Genomic DNA, 26,673 nt, shown 5'->3' on the forward strand with positions numbered 1-26,673 from the left:
GGGGGTGCGTGCAGGTGTGAAAGTCTGTGACCATGTTTGGTGCGTGGGTGTGAGGGTGTTGCATGCGTGCGTGCGTGTGTGAGAGACGGTGTGTACTTTTGGGTGGGGACAAATAGGTTAAGATTTTGGTGGGTGTGGGGTTCGTGCCAATTAAATTTCGGTTTTCATGTTCCGGTTCCCCTCCTTCGGTCTCAGTGGCCCCCAACCAGCTCCCTGGTGACTATGGGCGGGACCCGTGTGGACAGCGAGGCTGGGTGGCTGAAATGGTTTCGCGGCTAGTTCACTGAGAGTGCCCAGAGGTCTTGAGTGAGCAGGGAGGTAGCTGAGAAGCAGTGACATGCCCGCTGCAAATTTGGGGTCCCCTCCGTTCTCTTGGATGGTTAGGGACTCGAGCCCAGAGCCAATTTGACTCAAAGTCCCACGGGGAAGAGACGGAGGGGGGGGGGGGCGCCGAATTCTTTTACTTTGCCAATTGTTTTTAAGCCTTTTTTTTTTTTTTTTTTAAATTTATTTTCAGCCAATTGATTTTTTGGGTTTTTTTGGGGGGGGTTTTTTTTTTTTTAAGCCTAATTTGTTTTTTTGGTGTTTTTTTTAAAAAGCCAATTAGTGGGGCTAATGTGTGTATGAGTGTGTGGGGTGTGTGTGAGTGATTTAAGGATTTGTTTGCCAGATTTTGTTGGGCAATTTTGGGGAATAATTTGGGGGGGGAATAATTTTGGGAGGGATATTTTTTGGGGGGATAATTTTTGGGGGGATAATTTAGGGGGGATACTTTTTGGGGGAATAATTTGGGGGGGAATAATTTTGGGGGGGATATTTTTTTGGGGGATAATTTTTGGGGGGATAATTTAGGGGGGATACTTTTTGGGGGAATAATTTGGGGGGGAATAATTTTGGGGGGGATATTTTTTGGGGGAATAATTTGGGGGGATAATTTGGGGGGAATATTTTTTTGGGGGATTATTTTGAGGGGATAATTTGGGGGGATATTTAATGCCAATCAGTTTTGAAGTTGTTGGGATGACTCAGCCCGATGGAAAGGGGCCGAGGCGAGTAGCCTGACGTGGGGAGGTTGGGGCACGGGGGAGGGTGGAGGAGCCCCTAAGGAGGACGGCCCAGAGAGGTTTCAGAGGGGGACCTGATGGAATGGTCGATGGTCAAGAGGAGAGCAGGAGGAGGTGGGGCCATTTCGCAGAATTACAACAATTTGGTTCACTTCCAATTGCTGGACACCTCTGGAGAGGCACCCCCGTGGGAAGCAGGGTCATTGGTGGACAGGGCCATCAAAGGCCGGTGACGCTTGGCCTCTTTAAAAGCTTCCAATTCCCTGGCCAACATGCGACCCCGGCGGACACGCAGGAGGGCAGGCAGGCCCCTGCGCAGGCGTTGGGCGGACTGCATCCAGGTGCCGTAGTGGAAAAACTTGCCCACGGGGTATCTGGGGAAGTTGTCCTGGGAGGGGAAGGGCCAGTCAAAGGGGTGCCACCGGCTCTCCTTGCTCCAGCCCCCAGCGAGCCTGTGGCCCTCTTGGTGACCTGAGGGGCTGGTTGGTACCTACCTAAACCTGCCACCGTGCCAACTGAGAACAGATTCATAACTCACCCAGCTCCTGGCCGCGAGGTCCCCAGTGGAGGACATGACAAACATGGGATTGGCTCCCTCTCTTAGCTTGCACTTTCAGCAAAGGAGCTGGTTGTGCCTGGTCCCTTGGCTCAGAGGTGACAACCCTAAGGGCCCCAGAGGGAAGACTTCCCGCTGGTGGTGTTGGAGACCTCGGTCTTACCGGAAGCACGGTCGGGAGAGTCGACACATCCCTCTCGGACTTGGCGGGGGTGGCGCAGTAGGTTTCCAAAAGGGCCAGGTCGCAGCTGCGGAAGCAGCACTCTTCCACGATGCCACGGCTGCGTCGGCTGGCGCGGCTGGCTGGTCTGCCTGTGAGTCCCACCGGAGGGGGTGGGGGAGAGGACTCATCAACACCAGGGCACCACCGCACATCAGACGGGCCATGTGTGTGTCTGTGTGTGTGTGTGTGTGAGTGTGTGTGTGTGTGCGCGGCGGGCGAGGGGCAGGCAGGACCCTCCAGAAAGGAGAGAAGGGGAAGTGGGAACCAGCTCAGGGTCTCCAGTCCCTGGGCTCAGGGGCTAACCCGAAGAGGTGAGGTCCAACACCCACATTCTGGGACCAAGGGCCCTGCTGTCCTGAAAGCCAGCTAGGCTGAGCCCACAGGTGCCACCCCGCACGGTAAGCAGGGGCCAGTGGTGGCCCGCAGCCCTGAGACACCGAGACAGGTAGGAATGGGAGGAGGAAGAAGAAGACGGGAGGAGAGGAGTGAGGAGCTGTAAAAAACCACGCCCTCCTCTCCTCCCGTCCTCCCCCTCGCCTCCCCCGGGGCTCCACGTCTCAGCCGCAAGGGAAAGCGCAGGGTGCCTGGGTGAGGGGCAGGAGGAGAAGCCCCTAGTAAGGGGTTCCATCCGGCATGAGTCCCCTGGGTGGGTGGGGCTTCAGCCCACACCCCTTTGAAGGAAGCCTGGGTTCAGGAGAGCCCACTCTCTGGGGAGGGGGGGATGGCCAACTGGTACCAGCCCCTACATAGGGTACAGGGGCCACTTCCTGCCCACAAAGGAGGCAAGGAACAGAGAGGGGGCAGGGCCGAGTGGGCGGGGCTTCAGAAGCTCTGAAGATCAGGAGTGCGTTTCCAAAGACAAGCTTTGAGATGCCAGGACTGGCACCAGGGTGGGCCCATTCTGCAGGGCGGGCACGTGGAAGGCTTGCAGAAGAGATTGCCCAGGAAGTGCTGGGGTCAGGGTGAGCTTTACGGGCTCTCGCTGACTTGCCCCACCCCTGTCCCCCCTCCTCCCACCCGTTCTTCTGCAGCTAAGGAAACTGAGGCCCGACTTGCTGGGGAGGTGAGGGCCAAGACTCCATGCCCCTGAGGGAAGAGAGTCGCCTCCCACTGGGGGAGGGGGTGGTCTCAGCCTGCTACACAGGGCACAGAGGCAAGGGCAAGTCCCAGGACAGAAGTCAAGAGAGAGGCACGGGGAATAAAGTAGCCAAAACATGGGGGGGGGACAGCAGATGGGTGCCCCACCCTACAGGGCACAGGTCCCAGAACACCCAGCCCCACGGGCACTGGGACAGCAGGGGCTCATCTCCTGTCCTGCCGTCCCACGGTGGAGCTGGGCGTCCCAAGCACGTGTGGCGTGCTCACTCACACCCACCAGCAACATGTGCTTTTATTCCCGTTGGGTTTTCAAGCCATTTTATTTCACGTTAGCACCCGATCATCCGTGAATATGAGCCCATTGTCGGAATGTCAGGCAGCCCCGCCCGCCCCCCCCCTCACCCCTGCTCTGCTCACAGCCCTGCCCATAGTAAGCGCGTTCAGGAGAGAGGCTTCTTCCTTGCTCAGACCTGCCTCATCAGGAGGCCCCCCACCCCTCCGCTTGTAACAGTGTGCCCCGTGTAATACCATCCACCCACCACCACCACCACCTATACACACACTGAATTATGTTGCAGGAAAATCAGGAGATGTGAGTGTGACCCAGGCACACAGCAGGTGCCCAATAAATGGAGACAACAGGGTCCTGATTGCACTCTCCAAAGCCGGGGCTCATCCTCCCCCCTCCCCGCCCACCCCCTTCCTAGACAGCTGTCCCTTTGCCTGGGGGTCTGAGGTGTGCTCAGGAGGGCGGCAGGATTTTATTCAGCACCGGCTGCGTACACCCCTTCCCCCCTCCGCCGGCCCCACCGCCCACTGCGCTACTTACTGAAGTAAAAGCCGCGGTCCCCACAGACGAACTGGAGGGTGTCCACCAGCTCCCCGCCGCACAGGGTCTCGCTGGGGCGGTAAGCAGCAAAGCAGCACGAGGCGAAAGCCAAGAAGGTTAGCAACATCAGCATCGACTTCCCCATCGGAAGCTCCATCGGAATCTGGGGGCGGAGAGAGCAGGCGTGAGCCCCTCCCGCCCCCCCACTCCAGCCGGGGTCTCTAAGGCGATGAAGCAGGGGTCAGGAGGCCCAGCTGCCTCTGGGGAGCGCCAGCCCAGCCATCTCCGAGCTTCAAGTTCAGTTGCAGTTTTCAAGCAGGGGCTCTCTCCTGTGAACGTTACTGTTCTAATGAACAATTGCTGAGGAGTGTGTGGGAAGCACACCTTTGACTGGCACCGAGCGAGCGCTGGTCAGCAATTTCCACACGGGGATAACCGCCCCCCCCCAATTGCAATTACTGCAGGGACTCAGCCATTCCCAGAGTTGCAGGGACCAGAGCAGGGCACTGGACCTGGCCTCCATCCTATGATGTCATGAGGGCGGGGCCAGCACAAGGCAGTGGCCACTCCTGGGTCTCCCAGCGCCAGCCAAGATGGCAGCCGGCCCCACCCCACCCCAGGACCTGTGCATCCCAGAGGACCAAGGGGTCCTGCCGGACAGCCCCGCCCCTCACAGGCTGTAGCTGAGCAGAGCTCGGGTCCAGGATCCAATGGTCAGCACCACCGGGCCAGCCACCCACTCCCGGGAGCCTTGTTCTCCTGTTCCCCAACTCCAGTCTGCCCCCGGGGCACCACACCCCAACCCTGGCAGAGCCACCGAGGCCTCCAAGCCCTCTGGCGACCACCGGGCTCTCTCTCATTTCGAGGTACCAAATCCCATCCACGGGAACTGGACAGAGAGCACAGGAGGCCACCTGGAAACCAGACACCAAGTTCCTCAGGGTCCCGCTTGGAATGAGTGGCAGGTCTTAAGACACACCCCCTTGCACAAGCCCTGCGGCTGCAATCCCGGGACAAGAGTGAACCGGGTCCCCTTAAGGAAAAGGAGGCTTGGGAGAGGTCTCAGCTTCTCTTAAGATTGCTCTTGCCCCTTTCCCCTTCCAGAAGGCAGAAGCTTCCCCGCTTTCTGGAGGGGACCGTCATTGTCAGGTGCTTCTGAGCCACTGGCACCCGGAGGCTACCCGAGCAAGGAAGGGGCTGGGCAGGTTGCCCAGAGGTGCCCCTCCCAGGCTCCACACCCGGCGGGTCCAGGGATCGAGGCTGCTGCACGCTGGCCCAGGAGAAAGTGGATGCAATAAAAATCGAGGCGACGCGAGGAAGGAAGCCGCCTCGCTTATTAAGCTCGCTAGAGAGCCACAGCAGCTGGACCGAAAAAGGTCTCAAGTGCCACCTCGTTCACCTCCTTCTGCTGCCCTGGACTTGGACCCCAGCTGGTCACCCTGCTGCTCCCGACCGCTAACCCCCTTCAAAATTCTATGAACAAAAATGTGGCCAGCGAGTGGCCGGAGCAGGGCAGCGGCCAAGCAGCTCCATCCTCTGCAAGCCTGGGCTGTCCAGGGTAGGGTCCAGTCCAGGGCACCAGCAGAGGGGAAGGCTGGGCAGGCATGCCCGAGGAGGGCAGAGGCTGGGAGGAGATGGGGGTGCCTGTGCTAGAGGCAAGGGGCAGAAGCCGAGGGGCTGAGGCCGAGGTGATCGGCAGGCAGGCAGGTAGGCAGGCGGGCGGGCAGGCGGGCTGGAGCCGGAGGGCAGTGGGGTTCTCCGCTCAACAGCGCTGGTTACCTGCAGCTGAACAGGAGAGTTCCTGGGGCTGGAGGAGGAGACTGGGAAGTTGCCTCAGAGGAGAAGCTAATGTCCAGTTCTCGAGCTGGTCAGTGCCTCTGCTTTTATGTGTGAGCGGGCTCCTCCCAGCCCCCGGCTCCACCCCGCCCCCCACCCCTCTCCCCGCTGACCACTCCCCCCGCCCCCTTGCCCCCGCCCCCTCCCCGCTTCCAGCCAGTCCCGTGGCTCCTCTGCACCCCCACCGCCAGCTGGGGGCCATCCCTAAGCAGAACACCATGTGGGAGGGGGCGGGGGCCCACTGAACCCCCGGCCCAAGTCCGCACAGGGCAATGGGGGCCAGAAGGGGGGGCTGCTTTCCACCTCCTTGTATGGAAACTTCCATCTGCCCACGGGGCAAGGGGCCGTTGCCCACTGTGGGCTGTGTATGTACACTCTTGCTCTCTGGGCCCCTCTCCCCAGATTTCCTGCTTGGAAATGTTGGGGACAGGGAAAGGGGGACCAGAAAGGGGGGGATATTGCAAATGTGGCGTCTGGCAGGACTCTTTGCCAGCTCGGCCCCCCCTCGCTCCATCCTGGCCCCGCCCACCCCGTTTTCCTCTCTCCGTCTTCGGCTGGCACGGAGTCAACATACCAGGCTGAGTTGCAGAGATTTGCGCCCCTCCTCATTGCCCAGCACCCTGGGGGTAGGGGGACGGCCCCGCCCCCCGCCCCCACGCACGGCACAAATCTCAAACTTTCAGCAACACTCTCCCTGCCCCCCCCACACCCCGCACCCAAAAAACCGACCAGGAAGTCGCCTTTGCAGACAGCTCACACCTCTCTTGGCATTTCCCGATGCCCCTACCCCGCCCCCTCCGCGGCGCAAGGGAAAAGCGCGGGGTTTGCAACCAGGGACTAGGACCCACGGCCCCCACCCACCCCATGGCCGGGGCCCGTCCTCCGCCCTCTCCAGCCCTGCCAGCCCCGCACGACGCTTACCTGGAAGCCGGCACTGCTGCCGCCCACCTCCCTGCTGCGTATTGCAAACCGAACAGCGGGCGTAGGCCCTCCTGCCGGGCACTCCTCTGCCAGCGCCGCTCTGGCCGAGTCGCGGGGGCCGAATGTGCGACGGGGCAGAACGGGGGGATGGCTTTTTTGGGGGGGGTGGGATTAAAATCGTCTGATTGTCTGGGGAGGACGGGCTTTCTGCGGGCTGGGGCGGGCCAGATGTTGTACTTTTAGGGGGGGAAAGGGTATCGGGAAATGAGGTCAGCTGTTGTATCAAGGACAGAAAAGGGGGCAGAGATAGTGAGAGAGACAGGGTGAACGTGAAAAGGGGGGGGCCAAAGAGAGGGCGAGAGGGAGAGAGGACAGCGAGAGGCGGGCAGGATCACAGCGGGAGAGAACAGCGCAGAGAAACAGAAAGCGTATAATTAATCCACTTTGGGACGAAGGAGGGAGGGCGGGCTTGAAGGGGGGGAGGGCGCTGAGGCGCGGGGCTGGGGGGGACGGGAGGGAGCAAAGGGAAGGTCGCGGGAGAAAAAGAGAGCGAGGGGCCGGGGCCAGATGCCTGAGAGGTGGAGAGGAGAGCACAGAGAAGCGAGGAAAGGGCGCAACGTCGGGGGCCGGGGATGGTGTTGAGGGGGGCGGAGCGGAGGCGTCACCCGGGGCCGTGGGCACCCAGCTCGGTTTGGGCCGACGGAGCCCTCTGCCGTCGCAAGCCCGGGCCTCGGGGGGGCAGCGGTGGCAGCGCTGGAGCCGCTCGGGACGCAGCGAGGAGTGAGAGCGGTCAGGCTGCGCGCCGGGGAGGGCTGGAGGGGGAGCGGGGGGGTGATGACAACGCCGGCGGCCTGCGAGCCGGACTGCCTGCGGGGGGAACCGCCTCCTCGGGTGAAGCGGGACGGGCGTTGAGGTAGATAGAAGAGGAGGCGGCGGGGAGTCCGCAGGCCCGGCGGAGCGCGACCCCGCAGCCGACGGCGCCCGAGACGGGAGTCAGCAGCGTGGCGGACGACGTCGACGCGGGGCCGCCAGCCCGGTGGAGGCGCTGGCGGACCAAGCGCGGGCGGGCGTGGGCCAGGAGGCGGGGGCGGCCGGAAGGGGGGGGCCGGGGGCCGGCCTGGCCTCACGCAGCTCCGCCGGAGAGCAGGCGAACTCCGGGCGCCAACGCCCGGCTCTTATAGCCGCGCCACCCCGCGGCGCGGCGCCCGCTCGGGCCCCGCTGGCCTTGAGCCCGCGCCAATAGGCGCCCGCCGGGCCCTCGCCCCGCCCCCAGACCGCCTCCGCAACTCGAGCCAGGGGGAGGGGGGCGCGGGCTTCGGGGCCCCGGAGACTGCGGGGTGGGGGAGGGGGACGGTGGGGTGCGCGGGGACGAAGATTGGGTTGGGGGCGGGGAGCGGCAAACTGTGCAAGAAATCCCAATTCGCCGTTCTAAAGTGTTTAGGGGCCCCCATCTCGAGTTCTGGGGTGCCAAGATCTCTGTGCTCGTGCGCGGGGGGCACAGGCGAGCAGGGTGGGCGGTTGTCCCAAGCCCTAGCGATGACAAGAGTCCCCGCTTCCTACCAAGGGGCTAAACGGTGGGGCGCCCCGTCGAAGTGAGGGTGCAGGTGGCTCGGAGGGGTCCCCAAATCCCCGGTGGGAAATGCAGAGAAGGGAGGTTTGTCCCCTTGGCGCGCGCGCAGCGCGCAGCCGCCACCTGCCCGAACAGGCGCTGCGTCTCGAGTAGCAGCCAGAGCCCGAGCGCCCCCCGGTGCCGCGCGGGAGCGGGGGAACAGCCGCGGCGACCGCCAGGTGCGGTCCGTGCAATGAACCGGCCAGGCCAGGTCCGAATCTGGGCCAGGCGTGGGGCCTGAGAGGCTGTGAGTGCCCCGGGGGGGGGGGGGGGAGAGGAACAAGGCGGGAAACATCGCTCAAATCCTACCTGCATGACCGAGCTCACCGGGGTGCGTCTAAGCAGCTCGCCTTTAGGGCCCACCCAAAATATCCGGATAATGGTTCCCCCGTCCTCAGTGCGTTGGACTTGCGCAGACTCGGGTTCAGCCCCAGGAGCCACCACGATAATTTGGGGGGCTGGGGAAACCATCTCCTAGAGAGTTTGGACGGTGTAAGAACTCGTTGTGACTTCTACGAAGTCAAAACCACGATAGGCCCCCCACGCCCCGCCTGTCCCCCAGCCGTCCGCGCCTCTCCACCGGGAAGGGGTCGCCGACGGAAGCCCGAGCCGGGCTCGCCCCCTTACTCCGCCGCCATCAATCACCTCGCCCGCGTTCCGCGCGCGCCTCCCCGAGTCCTCAGCCCGGCGGGCGAGCTGGAGGCGCCTCTCCGCGGCGTCCCTCCGACCCAGCGCCTTGCCCGCCCCGCTTCAGGGCCGCCAAAGCGTTACCCCCACAATGACAAGATCTTTGCAAAGAACAAACGAAAACGGCGCCGGTTTCGGGGCGCCCGGCCCCAGCGAGAGCAGCCGCCCTGCGGCAAACCCGCAGCGGGCTCCCGTGCCCTGCGCGGGTCTCCCGGGCGGTCGCCCCAGACGAGCGCCAGGTCCGGCGGGGACAGTGGCCGGTGCGGGCGAGAAGCCCGGCGGCGGCGCGGAGGCGGCGGGGAGCTCACCGCGAGGCTGAAGGCTGCGTCCGCGGGCGCGCTAGGAGCCGAGGCAGGAGGGAGCGCTCTGCGGTGGCCGGTGAAGCTGCTGAAGGTGAGCGAGACCCCGGGGGCAGTCCCCAATGTCCAGGGGCAACGCCCAGCCCGTTGGAAGACCCGGGGACAATGCCCAAATTTGGGGGAAACTGGGGGCAATGCCCAGTCGTTTTCCTGGACGCGGGAGAAGTTCTGCCTACGTCCTGGTGGACACGCTGCCAGGCAAGGGTGTTTGGGGAACACAGAAATTTCCTAAATCCGAGGAGCTGCGGGGACTTCGTAAGAAACGCAGAGAGGCCGGAGACCAATGCGCGCCGCGCAGGGTTTGAAGGCTGCAAAAGGCGGTGGGCGGGCGGGAAACAATGCCCAGATATCGATATCGGGGGACGCAAGCCGAAGCTCTCGTCTGATTTGCAGGCGGAAAGAACGAGTGTCCCCGAAGCAGGGGACCCAGGGGAGTCTCCCCGATGTGGGGGACTTGCGGTAACCACCAAATGGGAAGCTTCAGAGAAAGAGTCCAAGTTTGAGGGTCCGTGGAAATGGCTGGGATGCAATTAAGGAGTGGAAGAATCCGAGTCTTAAAATGTGGGGGACCCAGAACGATTCTTGGGGTGGTAGGTTTTGGGGGTGACTCGAGAAAAATTCCCTACATGACCTGTACCCAAGTTTCTTCCCTTGTCTAACGTTGAGGGAAGAAAACAGTGGACACATTTTGGGGACCTAGGAAAAATCTCCACGTGGTGAAGGAAAGTGGAGATTAATTTCCACAATTTAAAAATGCAAGTTGGCGGCCTGGGCGCTCCCACAGCTCTAGGAAAGCAACTTCCATTATTGTTGTGGCTTCGAGGGGAATTCTCAGCTCCTTCGGAGACCCGAGAAACACGCTCTAAATTTGGGGGAGGCTGGAGTGCGATCAGTACATGCTAGGGAGAGCAGAGAATCAAGGACTTTTACATTTGATTCTTTAAATCAGCTCATTTACTGTAGTTTTCATTTTGGTGAACAGAAGAACCATATCCTGCCTTCCTGAACACTGCCTGCCTTCGGGGAACCCCAAGGAAACATGATCCAAATTTTGGGGATCACTGGAAATTGCCCAGTAGAAACTGACAGCTAAATTTCAGGGTCCTTGTTTGTGGTGAGAAAGCTTGTAGGACACAGGCGTGTGCTGCCTGGGCTTCTAGGACCTGGGGGTATTTTTCAGTCCCTGGACATTTTCATTTGGGGGGACGGGAAAACTGCTTAAATTTAGGGGGGGCTCAAGGTCATAAAGTCAGGAGACCCATAAATGCAGCTTTTTTAGAAAAAGTTTGATTGTTTTGTGGAGGGGGGGGAATGAAAAATCTCTATTTACTTTGGAGGTCTGGGCGACACGGCTTCAATTTGGAGTCCCCAAGAAAGTAATTTTTGAACCTGGGGATGTAGTCAAGTTGTTCCGAGTCCTCAGGAGAATTGGGAGTCAACATCTAACGTTTGGGGGAAAAACCCGATTAAGAGTTCCTAAGTCGTGGGGCCTGGAGAAGCAGTGTCCAAAATTACTGGGGGGGTTTGCTGTGTGGAAGACCCAAGAAATGTTTAAATTCGGGGTGCCTCAGTGAGGGGTGGCATCCATGCTTAGGAGCCCAGGAAATCAGTGCCACTCTGTGACCAACTGTAACACTGGGCATTGTGTGTGTATCTAAGACGGGGTTAGGGGGCAATCCTTGAGGGAACCCAGCAAATCCAAATACTGTATCGGTGGTCAGGGAAGGGTCTGGTGACCTCCGGGATTTCTGATCAGCATCTGGATTTTAGAAAACCCAGGTTCTTGTCAGTAAACTGGGGGATCTGGGGAATTTTTAAATACTCAAAAATTTTATGATGCAGAGAAAACGTCTAGATTATTAGCTCACTGGAGACACTGTACAAAGCCCAGTATACCAGGAACAGGTCTCTTTTGAATGCGTGGCATGACCCAGGGGGTCCTGGGGGGGGGGCCGTGTAAGATTCAGAGTCACCTAAATAACCCGCGGTCACCACTGAGCGTATCCAATCTCGGGGTAACTGCTGGGTGCATTTTGTGGGGGCCTGTGACAGGGTCAAGAAGCTGGGAGAACCCCCCCGGCAATGAATGCTCCAAATCTTCATGGCTCACAGGGAAAAAAAAAACAACTTGCTTAGTGAGTTTGGGGGAATCAGAAGTCACCCTTTCAGTTTGGTGGCGCTTAGGAAACCCAAGCCCAGGCTGTTTAGGATTCAGAAAGGGTTCCATGTGCTTTGGGGAAATTCCTAAATCCTGGCCGAGGCTAGGTAGCGGCGTTCCGAGGGTTCTGGGTAATTTGCTCCAGTGTGTGGGGGGTGGGAGGCTGGGTCTCTTTGTGTAAAACTTAGGAAGCCCAGGTTGGGACCAATAATTTTGTGACACTCGGCAGATAATATGCCACACCGTTGGTAACCAGTGTGGAGGTGACAAGACAGGGACAGAAGCTAGGGAGACCTTGTAGTTAATGTCCACCATTGTGAGAACACAAGAAAAAGTTGTCACTTGACTTGGGATACTCACCCACCCGTCAGAAAAGCCCTCTCCACCTTCTGGGGGAGCCAGGCGAAGTGGCCAGCTTGACCACAAGTCGTGTTTGTGTTGACATGGTAGGGGACAAAGATCTGCAGGCCCCTGAGGGTGGTGGGGTGTGTGTGATAAATTGTTAGGGGCCTCGGAGGACACACCCAGTGAATTTGGGGACCCAAGGCCACTCGTGTAAATCCACGAAAGCCAGTTGGACGCCTCATATGTTTTTGAAGTCCCCCGGAAATTCATGTTCAAGAAAACGCTTGTGTCCTGGGAAAACGGCGAATGTGTTTGGGGACCTGGGACCAACGCTGTAACTCAAGAATCCCAGGGAAGAAAAAAAAAACAAAATCCTGCCTGCGTTTGGAAGGAGCCGGGGAAGTGCTGAGTGGGTTAGGACCCCAGACACGGGTCTGCATTTGAGAGGCCAGGCTCCCGGGGGCCCGAGGAAACGGCGCTGCTGGGGACTCGCCGCGTCCAGGGGACGCGCAGAGCAGGGGCGCCCTCCCCGGGACGCGGGCAGGGAGCGCGGGCTGCAGGGGCACGCGCCCCGGGGGCCATCCTGCCGCCTCTTTCTTTTGCCTTCTCGCCACCGATAGGTCTCTGCGGCGGAGGGGGGCTCAGCGGGCGGGCCTCGGGGTGGATGGAGGGCAACACCGGAAAGCCTCGAGGCAGCGAGACAGACGCCCGGCCCCGGGCGCGCCCGGGTCCCATCTCCCCTCGCGGCCGCCTCCGAGGGGAGGCCCGCGGGCTCCCCGCCGCCGCGCCCCACGCGCTCCCGCGCTGCGAGCCTAGGCGAAGCCGCGGCCCAGATGCCGCCGCGGGCAGGCTCGTCCCCGGCTCGGCGTGGGGGCCCCGGGAGCACCCCGTCGGTAGCCGCCCCCGCCGCCCCCGCGCTCCTGGAGCGCCACCCGGGCCGTGCCCGGTCTCCACGCCGCACGGAAACCTGTTTTGTTTGAGTAACGCGAGCAAGGAGAGAGGGAAAAAAGGGAAAAAGATAAGAAAGTGCGTGCGGGGGGGGGGGCAGGGGGAGACAGAAGTGGGTGGGGGCGGGCTGCAAAGGAGTGGGGTGCCACCGCGGGTCTCCTTTCGTTTTCTGAGGATTGTCACAGGGAAGGTCTCCCGACCCGGGCTGGAAATGGACAGGAAGTCAGAGGAGTCGGCAAGGAAAATACTGAACCGAAGTCACTAACTAGACCCGAGGCGCCTCTGGCTGGCGGGAACAGGGTCCCCCCTTCGGAAACGGGGCCGTGTCGGGGTTGGGGGGGTGTAGGGCAGCGACTCCAGAGAGGCATCCGTGGGGGAGGGGCCGCTGCAGGGAGTGAAGCAGAATGATGGGGGGGGGGGCGAGGCAGAGCGTGGCTGTGCCCACGGCCCCCCCACAGAGGGACCCCAGCTAGAAGGGGTTAGCAGCAGCTCCAAGCCTGACACTGGGAAGGCAGGGGTTAATGCCATTGGACAGGTGTGGGCACCAGGAAGCCTTTCCCAGGAGCTTGGCAAGACTGGAAGGCTACCCCCACCCCCGTGAAAAAACGGCCCATTTTCCACCCAGAGCCCAAGGCACGTGGGGAATGTTCCCCTTCAAATTCCAGTCCACATCAATCACCCCCATGTCCCATTCCAAGAACATCTGGCCTGTCTCCCCCCACCCATGACGGCCCCCTCCTCCTCTGGGCCAGGGCAGCAGGCCTGTGCCTTGTGCCTATAGCTCTGTCGGGGGAGAGAGAAGAGGGAGCCTCTCTCGGGGACGCCCGCCTCGCCTCTGCTGTGTTGAAGTTGCTTCCCACTCTGTGGCGACTTCTGTAAATTCTGCGGTGGGGAGCGTTAAAATAACGCCCATGTGTGGGCCCAGGTCCCTGGGAGCCCAGAGTGCCTTTGCAAACCCTGCACAAGGGCTCCTGCTCAGGACAAACAGACGCAGGGCTCCCCTTGGCCCTGCGCAGGGGCCCTCCGCCTTCCCTTTAGGCTGGGGGTGGGCAGCCCCTGGGAGTGGTGGTGGGGGGGGGCAGCCCCGCTCGGCCATGGGCTTTTCCCCTGATCGGGGTGCCTGGGGGGCATTCACACCACCCATGGCCCATTTCGGGGTCCCTTTTCCTTCTCTCTGCCCCCCGCCCCCAGACGCTGGCCCTGGAGAAGCCTCCGCCTGGCGCGTGGAGAGACGCCTGGACCTTGCAGGTAGGAAGGCTGAGGCCACCTTGGGGTGCCAGGCTGAGCTGTCAGGGCGGGGTGGGGGGGCACATTGGCTCTTCCGCCCCCGCGGGGCTGCCCAACAGCCCTCGCCTTATTTAGTCAAAAAAGTGTGGCCGAAGGGACAGGCATGGCAGAGCAGATCCGGGTCACCCTAGGGCTCAAAAAGGGCACTGGCGATCCCCCAGCCAGGGCCAGCCACCCTGGAGTCCCCAACTTCCGGCCCCCCACGGCAGGCAGGGAGGGGACCTGCCAGCAACCGCAGCGTGTTGTCGGGCTGGGGTCTCCTGCTCAGGGCTTGAGCGTGGCCGGCAGGAATTCCAGCGCCAGGCCACCGTCCCCACACCCTGCTCGCTCTCGCCCCCCACCCCCGCCCCGGCCCCGCACCGGCCCCGGACTGGCCTCTCCTCTGGATCTACAAACCCAGATTCGGAAGAGAATAATCGCCCCCGCGCATGAGAGATCCGGACTCACCCCAGCTAGTCTGGCCCTGCACCCCACCAGGCTCCTGCTCACGCTGGCCTTCCCAGCTCCCTCCAGTCCGCCTGCCCTGCAGTCTGCCTCTCGCACTCCCCGGCTTCCTCCCCAGCTCTGGCTCCGACCTGGCTGCTCACCCCCCCTCCCTGGGCCCAAGCCCAGCATTTGCAAACCCAGCTCCGGTCGATGAGGGTCCCTGAGCGCCCTCCCTCACCCCCCCCCCCACAGGGCTCAGACTGTGCACTTGGCTCTGGGAGGGACACACCCGCTCAGGGTCAGCCCCCACGGCAAGCAAGCAAGGGACAGATGAACAAGACCGGAACCGGAACCACCAGGACCCAACAGCACAAGCCAACCAAGGCACGAGCACCACCAGCCAGTAAACCAAAGCCACCACCAGTACAGTACGTAAGGATCGGGGTTGGGGGACCCAGGGAGATGGCTGAGCCCCCCCCCAATCTAGAAGGACCCAGGCATGGCCCCTGTTGTCCCAGTAGACTTGGGGTCTGAACTAAAGACAACACCTATCAAAGAACATTCTGGGTTTTCTCTCTGGGAAGGGGGTCAGCTGCTGGGTGGGTTCGTCCCTGCAGGCTCTGAAGGTGGCCCTTGTTGCTTTTGGGGTCAGGCACCAAGGACACAAACCCACCCCACAGCTGCCCAGGACCCCGGGGCTGAGCTGACCGCCAGGGCCCCTCCACACAGTGCCTGGTCAGAGAGCTCTGCCATGCTCCCCCAGCTTGCCCCCGGAGACCCTGGGGTCGTCCTGCACTCCGAGCCTTTCTAATCGCCCTCACCCCCCACTCACATGCAGGAAGCCCAGCAGCCTCAAGCACGGTGGGCTCCTGACAGCCAGGCCCTTGCTGGCGTCTTGGGAGTCCAGGGCTGCTGCTCCCTTAGGTCAATACCTCGCTCCCCAGCTCATCACAGTTGAGCACGGCCGGGAGGCCCACAAGGGTCAAGTACCCCCATGACCAAAGGAAGCACAGAGAGGCCAAGCCACGGGGGCCAGGCCCACAGCCGGCAGCCCAGGACTGTCTGGGAGCCCCGGCTCGGCCTGGCTCTCCTTTCCTGGGGTCTCTCCCGACTCCTCCCTAACTTCAAGTTTTCCCTCTCTCCCCCCTTCCTTCTGTCCTCCCCTCGGCCCCTACCTTCTCCCCTGGGCTGCCCCCTGCCTCCCCTCTGACCTTCTCCCAGGAGCGCCCGGCAGAGGGGCACCTCGCTGCACCGCCGCCCGCCCCCAGGAACAGCAGGGACCCTGCTCTGCCCCTGCCTGAGCCCCCCAGGGAGAAGCACCTGGAGCAGCCCCCTGAACCCCTGACGCCAGCTCCGACTGAACACACTCCAGGCCCTCGCGGAGCCTCACTCAGCTCCTTTTAGAAGCGTGGGGGTGTGGGGGGGAAACCGTGTCTCAGGCGTGGAGAGGACACCAGTGGACCCCTCGGTCCCGGCTGGCGGCGGCGGTGAGAAGAGGCCGAGACACTCACCTCTGTGGAGCTGCGGCTGGCTGCGGGCCTCAGTCCTGAGTGCGTGGAGACCGCCTGGGCCACAGGCTGCAGCAGCTCACCTGGGGGCTGGGTTCGCGGGCAGCTCCGGCCTGCCTCTGCTTGGGCCTCCGTGTGGGCTGGGGGTCGGGGTCGGGCTGGACAGGGGGCTGAGCGGGCGGAGGCGCGGGGTCCTGGGGCTGAGGGCTGGAACGCACCTCCTCCTGCAGGAGCTCAGCGGTGACTCTTCGGCCCCTGGGGAAACATAAAGGTGGTCACTTTTAAAACAAATGTCCCTCCAGCCGCCGAAGCCGTGGGCCCCAGCCCTCCTCTGGCTTTTCGGCAGGGAGGCCTGAGAGTCACTTAATCAGGGTTTGAGGAAGGGGGTTCCCTCTGCCTGTCCGCCTGGCTCCTGAGCTCTCCTTCTGCCGAGTACAAGGGCAGGGAAAGTGGCCCACGCCTCACCCAGGGCTGGACGCTCCAGCCACCAGGCCGGAGAAGATGCCCGTGGAGGGGCAGGAGACCCTGTGCTGGATGAGACACCCTGCCTGGGCACAGGGGTGGGGTGGGGGGTGCATGGCATCTGCACACACAAGGCCCGTCTTGGGAGACCACGGCCCTTAATGTAGAAAGCCTCCTCTCTGCTCTCCAGCTGTCCCACCTCGGACAGAAGCGAGGAAGGGGCCGGGCACACAGCTCAGTACCGGGCAGGCAGCGGCCGAGGCGGAGGAAAGGGGGAACGACCCTCCTCTCCCACAAACCCCACACTGGAGGGACAGGAGAGCAGAGCCCGGACCCCCGGGTGGGTGGGGGGGACAGAGAGGCTGCCCCGCCCTGCCAACGCTCAGCTCTGTGGGCAGAGGGGCCACGAGGAGCGCCCGGGACAGGCAGGGAGAAGCTGGACTTGGCGGTCCTGCTGTGGGGGTCGGGGACACTGCTTCTCCACGCCAGTCATCCCCGGCACATGGTGGGCCTCTCCCGCGTGGTTGTGGGGAGGGAGGATTTTTTTTTGGGGGGTGGGAGATGGCAGGGGGAAATTTGACTTTTTAAATGGTATAAAAAAAAACAACAGAAAACTGCTTCAACATCTCGGGCCCCCGGCCCCTCTGCACTGTGTCCTGTTTGTCTCGGGTCGGGGCGGGGAGGGGGGCGCAGCATGAGGAGACTTCTCACACACAGAAAAATCCTGCCTTTTACATTTGCCACGACAGCTGTGCAGCCCAGCCCAGAACCCCCCCCACACGGCCCCCTCGCCCCATGCTGCCCGTGGATCAGTGACGGAAAACCGATTTTCCTTGCAAAAGCCTCCGTGGCTCTGGGCAGCCTTACAGCAGAAAAGGCCCCTGGCCACCTGTCTTTCCTGTCCCCCCCTTCCTGCAGAAACGGGGGTCCCGTTAGCCACCCCCCAGCACACGCAGCCTCCTCGGTCCCCCCACCGCACCCGGCGGACACCCCGAGAGCTTCCTCCTGCGGCATGAGGGTGGGGGAGCCCCAGTTACCTGTGCTCTAGTCGCTGCGAGGTGCCCGAGGCCCCCGGGCGGTGGACGAAGAGGACTGGGGAGTCGCTGGTGCCCCAAGCTCTCTGCCGAAACTGCCCGGTCGATGATCCGCTGGCCGGGACAATACTAGCAGCCGCCGCCAAAGCAGGGGGTGCTCCGGCTGCGGGGCCCAGAATCTCCAGCGGGACTGTGGCCGTGGGAGAGGAAGGGGATGAGGCCGAGGCTGGAGAAATGGCGAAGGGCAGTTTGAGAGTGTGCATGGCAACAGGGAGGCCCCCGGAGAAGTGGGAGGGCCTCTCCGCCGCCGCCACTGCGCACGCCACCTGCCCACGTGCCAGCTGAGGTCGGAGTTAACGCCTCACCTCCTCATCCCCTTCACGCCTGTCCTCCGGCCCCTCCAAATTTGGGTAGCTTTGCACCAACTCCGTGGGGCTGGGGCCTCCGGGGCAGCTGGCTGTGGCACGGTCCGGCGCCGGAGGGGGGGCACGGCGCAAGGGGGGTGGGGGTGGAGCGTGGGGTGGGGCGGAGACCTGGCACGCCCCTGCCCCTGCAGAAGGGGGTTTGTGGGCGTGGGCACCAGCGCAAGGCGGTCCTGCTCTCGCAGGCGGGACCACGTGCAGGGGGGTGGAGAGTGGGCGGGGCTTCGCTAGACTGACAACCTGACAGTCACCTGACCCCGCCCCCTGGAATGTGGGAGGGCTCGGCACGGGGAAAATGGGGGAGGGGCCAAAAGGGGGAAGGGGCAAATTGACAGGTTCATCAGAAAAGTCATCCTCCGGGTGGTCCCAACACAGCTGCGGCACAATGCAATCACGTGGGCCCTCCTTCCAGAGGGAAGGGACTCCTCTGGGAGCTGTCTCCCTTTCCCGGGGTCACCCCCTCCCCCCCCCCATAGGCCCCTGCACCAGAGGTGTGGCCCTTGGCACGCAGGGTACCGCGGCAAGTGGCCAGCAGCCGTGGGGAGCAGCAGCGTCCTGTTCACAGGCACTGCTGGGTAGGACTGGGGTTCACAGACTCGGGAGTCTAAACGAACCTTCAATAAAGGCACGGGGAACCCGGAGATCTCACCAGCTGTGGGGAGAGGGGTGTGGTGGGGGCGGCAGGTAGAAGTGTCACCTGATTGGGCTAAATCTCACTGGGAATTTAAACGTCTTCTCCCCCAAGCCTGCCTGCCTGCAGGGAAAGCAGGAGGTTGAACAAAAAATGCACTAAGAGGCCAAGACAGGGACGGGTCACAGAAGCACCAGTCCCCTAGCCTCCCTGCCCCCCTGCACCCCCGTGTGGTCACCTGGCTCAGATCACCAGCCTAGGTCAGGGTTGAAGTCTCCCCTCTCCCTTTGCCCTGTAAGCCCTCACCCGAACTTCCTGCCTCAGTGGAAGGGATTGGGGGTTCAGTGGGGAGGTCAGGGCTCCGGGGGGCGGGGGGCGGGAGGGGACAGTCAGCCTTCAGAGAAACTCAAGTTGGTTGGGGCGTGCCTAACAGGACGCTGGTACCCCAGGTCCACATGAGTCCTGGAAGGAGGGCGGTGTGTGGGTGGCTCCTCCCTGGGCTCTGGGGTGGGAAGGAGTGAGGGGCGTTCAGGGCCCTGAGTCAGGTCCAGGACACGCAGGGGGCGTCAGGGTGAAGCCACCTCTGGGGCAGCTGTCACTTGCTCACATTGGCTGTGCCTCACAGCTCACGCTGGCTTGCAGGCTTCACAGCCTGTGCTGTCCCCTGCTGTCTGTCACAAGATGCCCAGAGGCACCAGGGGGCTAGGGGCCAGGTTCCCGTGGGGAGGGCCCCCACTGCTGAAGGGATGACCTCAAGCCAAACAAGAGTGTTGCCGGGAGGGCCACAGAAGGGGGTGTCCCCACGTGGAGAAGGTGAGCAGCTGATGGGGCAGAAGGGGAGCGGCCAGTCACACCCACAGATCAAACTCCTGCACACGGGGACCTTCCTGCACCCCAGCAGCGTGTCTCGAATCTGAACTCCGCCCTGGTCTGAATTCCCATCTCTACCCCCTCCACCCCCCGAAGGGCTTCCTCCAACACGGGGCTATTTTGTTCCATCAGAATCTTGCAGCCCAGAGTGTCTAAGCAAGGGAAGGAGCAGGCTTGGGAGGACCCACGAGGGACTAAGCCGTGGTACCACTGAGGCAGGACTAGAGGCCCTGTGGGGGCGAGGGCTGTGACTTTGAGCACTGTGCGCAGGGACACGTGGCCTGTAGGGGATACAGGGTAATGAAAGGAACACAAAAGGGATAAATTTGGGGTGAGGGAACACCTCATTAGCTCCCAGCATCTGAGGCCTGTGAAAAGGACCATCCCACGCTGGGGGGCTGGCGGGGTCTCCGTTGTGCGTGAGAGAATTGGAAAACCCTCAGAAGTCCCTCATCGCAGAGTTTTACTCACTTGGCTGCTTAAGTGGCCTCATGCTGACACCTGGTGGTCACTTCTAGAATGACAGTGGCACAAGTCGAAAGGCCTTAAGACCCCAACATTTGGATCGGGGGCACCCTAGGATGAAGGCTGGGATGAGTGGGTGAGGGGGGGGGCAAAGCAACTATATTTTTCCTTACAAAGGGGCCCCTGCCGTGCAGTGTCAGGGCAAAGGGAGCGCTGCATCTTTGCACCCAGACCGGAGGCTTTTAACTGCCCCCATCCTGTGTCCACAGCCCGTTAGGCTGGGGGCTCCCTCCTCAGTGAGGGTGTGGTAAGGTGGGTGGATGCCCAAGGCCGAAAAAAGTTAGACCTGGGACATTTACCTGAGACTTCGAGGGGACTGGATTACGTTTGTCTCAGAATAAAATCAGATGTGTTGCCGAGAGGCAGAATGTTGGGGCGCCCTCCCCTGACCCCTGACCCCTGCCCCCTGCCCCAAACAGGCAGAGACCTGGGGAGGGGCTGCACAGGTGGGCTGGGTCGCGCTCTGCCCACACCTTGGCTCTAAGGCTTTCAAATCTGGCCCGAGCCTGACACCTTGTGGCCAATCCCTAGAAGTGCCGCCACAGTCTCAGAAAGCACCTGGTTGCTGTCCATCCATGTAACCCTTAGGATAAAACCCGGGGCTATCTGACCAGACCTGGGGTGGAGGAGGAGGAAGAGGAGGGGGGGGGGAGGAGAACCCCTCCCTCATCCTGAGAGAGCCACACTAGCAGGGGACAGAAGGTTTAGCAGGCCAGGGGGGAGGCTGTTCCCGGGTACCCCACGGCCTAGGAGGTGACAGGGCCTCCTCGCGAGGGTCCTTGGGGTCCGTGCTGGACAGATCACACGGCAGTCCGTCAGACTGGGAGAGAGGGATGGGTCAGAGGAGGCCTGGAGGCCGCCCAGGCCGGGCCAGCACGTCCCTGTGCCTCGGTGCCCCTGAGACCTCAGGGGTCTCCCCGTGCCGGTGAGCAGAGGTCCGCAGATCGGGGTCCTCCTGCACAGAGTTAGTGCTCACTGGCATGCGCTGTGGCGTGTTCCTGACGTGAGGGCGCCCGTGCCCCTCACCTGGGCACGCCTGGGAATGCAGCCTAGATGACCAGTATCCCACCCCGGGCCTGTGGAGACCCCTCCATCTCCTGCATCCCCTGCAGGTTAGCGGCCACCGAGAGGGCTCTGATGTGTGGGCGCTGCCCCGTGCGGGCTGGGGGACGGCCAGGCAGGGAGTCTTTCGCTGCCCCGGCGTCCTTGGCCGGTAGGTTGGGGTTCAGAGAGCTGCCCTCTCCTGTGGGGGGACCTCTGCACAGAGACCCTCCTGCCCTGACCCACCTCTCTGGGGACTTGATCCCCTTTCCATCCATTCCAGGTCAGGGCCCTCCGTGACTCCGCCCTGGGCCTCCGCCCCTGGGGAGCTGGTTCCGGACCCACGGGCCACACCCGGGGACCACGGATAGGGGACTGCCCTTTACCATGGCAGCAGCCCTGCAGGAGGGTCTCCACTGGGTCCTTTCTGACGGGGGCCAGAGCTGAGACCACGCCAGCCTCCCCACCTTGGCCTTACGCTGGCACGAGCTTCTGAGACTCTCCCTACCCGCTGAGGCCATGCTGGGGGAGGAAGGGCCCGCAGGAACCAGCCCCTTGTGTCCAGGTAGGGCTGGGCATGGGTCTTTTCTTCTTTGGGGGGAGGGGGAGGGCCGACCCATGTCCAGCCCCGGGGGAAAGACCATGGGGACACCAGCTGTCATGTGGTTCCAGGGAAGGGAGCACAGGGCAGCCACAGCCACCCCTGGGTCGGGTCTGTACCCTGAACAACGACAGTTCAACACGGACCCCGTTCTCAAGGTCAAGATACCCTGTTGGGGGCAGAGGCACCTCCTCCAGGAAGACTCCAAGCTTGCCTCCTCTGATCTGAGCTCTGGCGGAGCAGCAGGCGCTGAGGTGGGGCGCCCGGGCCCTCCCCTCGCCTGTGTCCCAGCCAGCTCTTCCTCCGACCTGGAGCCTCTCCTCTCTGTCTCCTCCTGCTCCACAGCCGGCCCGGGGCAGGGAGCACCCCAGCAGGCCGCAGGGTGAACCCACTCTCCAGGCCTTGAAGGAAGGAGCCCGTCGTGCACCCTCTCTTCGTCCCTGCCCTTGAGGCCGCCCTTCGCACAGACTGTGTTTCAGACCTCGGAAGGGTGCCCGGGAGGAAGGGAGTCAGGGAGGGCCATGGAGGGTCACAGAGGGTTGCGGAGACCACGGAGGGACAAGGAGGTCTGCAGAGGGGCTGGGAGGGACAGGGTGGCCGTGGATGGACAAGGAGGGACAGGGAGGGACAGAGAGGGACAGGGAGGGACAGGGAGGCCGTGGATGGACAAGGAGGGACAGGGAGGCCGTGGATGGACAGGGAGGGACAAGGAGGGACATGGAGGGACAGAGAGGGACAGGGAGGCCGTGGATGGACAGAGAGGGACAGGGAGGGACAGAGAGGGACATGGATGGACAGAGAGGGACAGGGAGGCCGTGGAGGGACAGGGAGGGACAGGGAGGCCGTGGATGGACAGGGAGGGACAAGGAGGGACATGGAGGGACAGAGAGGGACAGGGAGGCCGTGGATGGACAGGGAGGGACAAGGAGGGACAGGGAGGGACAGAGAGGGACAGGGAGGCCGTGGATGGACAGGGAGGGACAAGGAGGGACATGGAGGGACAGGGAGGGACAGGGAGGCCGTGGAGGGACAGAGAGGGACAGAGAGGGACAGAGAGGGACAGGGAGGCCGTGGAGGGACAGGGAGGGACAGGGAGGCCGTAGAGGGACAGAGAGGGACAGGGAGGCCGTGGACAGACAGGGAGGGACAGAGAGGGACAGAGAGGGACAGGGAGGCCGTGGAGGGACAGGGAGGGACAGGGAGGCCGTGGATGGACAAGGAGGGACAGGGAGGCCATGGAGGGACAGGGAAGGACAGGGAGGGACAGAGAGGGACAGGGCGGCCGTGGATGGACAGAGAGGGACAGGGAGGGACAGAGAGGGACAGGGAGGGACAGAGAGGGACAGGGAGGCCATGGATGGACAGAGAGGGACAGGGAGGCCATGGAGGGACAGAGAGGGACAGGGAGGCCGTGGAGGGACAGGGAGGGACAAGGAGGGACAGAGAGGGACAGGGAGGGACAGGGAGGGACAGGGAGGCCGTGGATGGACAGGGAGGGACAAGGAGGGACATGGAGGGACAGAGAGGGACAGGGAGGCCGTGGATGGACAGGGAGGGACAAGGAGGGACATGGAGGGACAGGGAGGGACAGGGAGGCCGTGGATGGACAAGGAGGGACAGGGAGGCCATGGAGGGACAGAGAGGGACAGGGAGGGACAGAGAGGGACAGAGAGGGACAGGGAGGCACAGGGATGGACAGAGAGGGACAGAGAGGGACAGGGAGGGACAGGGAGGGACAGGGATGGACAGAGAGGGACAGGGAGGGACAGAGAGGGACAGAGAGGGACAGGGAGGCCGTGGAGGGACAGGGAGGGACAGGGAGGCCGTGGACAGACAGGGAGGGACAGAGAGGGACAGAGAGGGACAGGGAGGGACAGGGATGGACAGAGAGGGACAGGGAGGGACAGGGAGGCTGTGGAGGGACAGAGAGGGACAGAGAGGGACAGAGAGGGACAGGGAGGCCGTGGAGGGACAGGGAGGGACAGGGAGGCCGTAGAGGGACAGAGAGGGACAGGGAGGCCGTGGACAGACAGGGAGGGACAGAGAGGGACAGAGAGGGACAGGGAGGCCGTGGAGGGACAGGGAGGGACAGGGAGGCCGTAGAGGGACAGAGAGGGACAGGGAGGCCGTGGAGGGACAGAGAGGGACAGGGAGGCCGTGGACAGACAGGGAGGGACAGAGAGGGACAGAGAGGGACAGGGAGGGACAGGGATGGACAGAGAGGGACAGAGAGGGACAGGGAGGGACAGGGAGGGACAGGGAGGCCGTGGATGGACAGGGAGGGACAGAGAGGAACAGAGAGGGACAGAGAGGGACAGGGAGGGACAGGGAGGGACAGAGAGGGACTGGGATGGACAGAGAGGGACAGAGAGGGACAGGGATGGACAGGGAGGCCGTGGATGGACAGGGAGGGACAGAGAGGAACAGAGAGGGACAGGGAGGCCGTAGAGGGACAGAGAGGGACAGGGAGGCCGTGGACAGACAGGAAGGGACAGAGAGGGACAGAGAGGGACAGGGAGGCCGTGGATGGACAGGGAGGGACAGAGAGGAACAGAGAGGGACAGAGAGGAACAGAGAGGGACAGAGAGGGACAGAGAGGGACAGGGAGGCCGTGGAGGGACAGGGAGGCCATGGATGGACAAGGAGGGACAGGGAGGAACAGAGAGGGACAGAGAGGGACAGGGAGGCCGTAGAGGGACAGAGAGGGACAGGGAGGCCGTGGACAGACAGGGAGGGACAGAGAGGGACAGAGAGGGACAGGGAGGCCGTGGATGGACAGGGAGGGACAGAGAGGAACAGAGAGGGACAGAGAGGAACAGAGAGGGACAGACAGGGACAGAGAGGGACAGGGAGGCCGTGGAGGGACAGGGAGGCCATGGATGGACAAGGAGGGACAGGGAGGAACAGAGAGGGACAGAGAGGGACAGGGAGGCCATGGAGGGACAGGGAGCCCGTGGATGGACATGGAGGTCCGCAGAGGAACAGGGAGGCCGTGGAGGGACAGGGAGGCCATGGAGGGACAGAGAGGGACAGGGAGCCCGTGGATGGACATAGAGGTCCGCAGAGGGACAGGGAGGAAAGGGACAGCCAGGGCCACAGGGTCACCCAAGGTCCCGGGTCCATCTCCAGCTGTATTTCTCTCGGCACGTGCACAGACCCACAGCCCAGAGCCTGCGGCCCAGCGAGGGGAGGAAGGGCATCTCTAAGGTTCCCAGCAGCGGGGCTTGGGTATGTGTGTGTGTGGGGTGTCTGTTGGGGGGGCCCCAAGGGCAGCCAGGCTGGAAGGGGCCCCGTTCTGAAGCTGGATGGAGTTTGAAGAACAAACGTTTTTGGTCACAGCGTGATTGGCCACAAGCTGGCAGGTGGCGGGGGTCCGGCTGTTTTCCACAAACACAGATGGGCTGGAGAGGGGGTGGGAGTGAGGCTGGGGGGGGGAGAGTGTGGGCCCCCAGGGTCTGATGGTTCAGCAGCCTCCCTCGGGCATGTGGGACCAGCGCCTCACAGGATAGGGATGGGGGTCGACCCTCGGGCACAACCCCAAGCCCAGCTTTCGGGGCAGCCTCAGAGGCCCGTCAGCGGGTCTGGGACGGGGTCCCCTGAAGGCAGGGTTGGGCGGGAGACACAGAGGGGCGTCCGAGTCCAGGAGGGTGCGGCTGGCGGGCCACCTGGAGCGGAAGGTGAGCTGAGGACCCCAGGGTGAGGGGGCCCGGTGCCTGCACCAGCACAGCCTGACCAGGCCGCGGGGGCCCACGGGGAGGCCCCCCCCACGGGTCTCCTCCATCTTTGGACCTCTGCTGGGTTGTTCCTGTCCCACAGCCAGAAACAATACTGCAGGGGAGGGAGGCGGCCGGCACCCCACCTCCCTGCTTGCTGTCTCCGCAGTTCCTGGAACCCCCACCCCGTCCCACATTCTTTCTGTAAGTGACCTCTCCACCCAGGGTGGAGAGGCAGGGATGGGGGGTGGACATGGGAGCAGGTTAACCCCGATGACGGTCTGAGGCCCCCTGGGCCTGGGGTCCCTGTTCCCAAAGCCCCCGCCTCTGGCTGGAGGGGCGAGGCCGCTGTAAGTGGGGCAGGGGACTTCCTGGCCTCATAGTGACAGCCTGTTTTCCCGGGGCCCTGAAGCCCCTCAGCAGAGGCTCCCGCTGGTCCCGGGTCCCTGGCTCTCCGCCCGCCTGGGTTTGCTCAGCCGTATGTGGGGGTGCTGGAGGAAGTGACCTCTAAGGGCAGGCAAGGCCTCTGGTTCTGGGGGCTGGGGCATCAGCACCCAGTGGGGACCATCCCAGGATGTTGGACACCCAGCACATTTGTCCGGCAGTGCCCCCCCCCGCCCCGCCTCCCCCAGGGAAGCCCATGAGAGGCTGGGTGGGGGTTTGACTAGGGGGCGGGGGCAGCGACATCGACACCCTGCCTCCTTCCTACACCTCAGGCCCCCAGAATGCAGGTCCAGCAGCCCCCTGGGCATCCTCAGAGCACCTCTTGAGTGTCCGCAGCTGGACAGCTGACCCCCCAGAGCGAACAGCCTGCCTGCCCCGCAGCGCAAGGGCAGTGCTGCAAAAGTTGGGCTTTGCTGCCCTCTGCTGGTCACATCGATGAATGGCTGCTCTGGCCACTTGGCCCAGTGTGGACGGTCACCCACCTAGCAAAACTGCCTGCCCCCCGGGGACCTGGCCCTGCCTGGGTTCAGGGACAGACTCTCCCAGGTGGGCACACAGCTGTCCACCTTCACAGCCTAGCTGGACAAAGGCCCTGGGCGGGGCTCAGCCTGAGTTCTGCCAGGGGTCCTTTGCCGCCTTGTCTGGCCCATGGTTCCTGGCCTCACTCCATCTCCCCAGGGTGGCCCTCACCAGGGCACTGGACCGCTCAATGGGAGGGGGTGTCTGCCCTGTGCCTCAGAAAACCCCTATCCCGTGCCCCTCAGGGCCTGTTTAGGCCTGGAGAACAGTGAGGACGGTAAATACTGACTGCCAACAGGAGAAGGCAAATACTGCTCCAATGGCCAGGAGCAGACACAATCCAGGGAGCCAGCCTGGAGGCAGCCACCCTGGCACAATGTCCTTGGCATGTGGGCACCAAGGGACAGACGTCCCAGCCCTGACTTCAGTCTTCTCATTAGGAACATGGGTGCAACAGAGCTTGCCCCGCCTGGCATGTAGGATAGCAGGGCCCGGAGCAGAGCTGTGCACGACCGAGTGGGACCTGTGTGTGTGTGTGTGTGTGTGTGTGTGTGTGT

The 26,673-nt window shown here is 63.0% G+C and overlaps 1 protein-coding gene and 1 long non-coding RNA gene across 5 annotated transcripts in view; both read right to left on the reverse strand.

Moving 5' to 3' along the window:
* Positions 1-472: 472 nt before the first annotated feature.
* IGF2 (insulin like growth factor 2) lies at positions 473-15,994 on the reverse strand. Of its 4 annotated transcripts, XM_066376810.1 has the most exons (5): positions 15,858-15,974; positions 8,446-8,610; positions 3,771-3,933; positions 1,784-1,932; positions 473-1,452 (listed from the first exon to the last, which is right to left on the reverse strand). In XM_066376810.1, exons 2-5 carry the CDS (start codon positions 8,605-8,607, stop codon positions 1,213-1,215), a joined length of 714 nt encoding a protein of 237 aa, XP_066232907.1. In that variant the 5' UTR covers positions 8,608-8,610; positions 15,858-15,974; the 3' UTR covers positions 473-1,212. The 4 variants fall into 4 exon arrangements, with proteins under 4 accessions (XP_066232907.1, XP_066233002.1, XP_066233181.1 ...); XM_066376905.1 differs by lacking the exon at positions 8,446-8,610 and having other exon boundaries at positions 15,858-15,994; XM_066377084.1 differs by lacking the exons at positions 8,446-8,610; positions 15,858-15,974 and adding an exon at positions 6,528-6,659.
* A 1,458-nt stretch (positions 15,995-17,452) lies between these two features.
* The window catches only part of LOC136400550 (uncharacterized), a 19,950-nt gene continuing 10,729 nt past the window's right edge, over positions 17,453-26,673 (reverse strand). The window contains exon 2 of the long non-coding RNA XR_010750334.1: positions 17,453-17,576. This is a non-coding gene — a long non-coding RNA (uncharacterized lncRNA). The remainder of the gene's footprint in view (positions 17,577-26,673) is intronic.

Source organism: Saccopteryx leptura, chromosome 1 (assembly GCF_036850995.1).
Source record: "Saccopteryx leptura isolate mSacLep1 chromosome 1, mSacLep1_pri_phased_curated, whole genome shotgun sequence".
Taxonomy (NCBI): domain Eukaryota; kingdom Metazoa; phylum Chordata; class Mammalia; order Chiroptera; family Emballonuridae; genus Saccopteryx; species Saccopteryx leptura.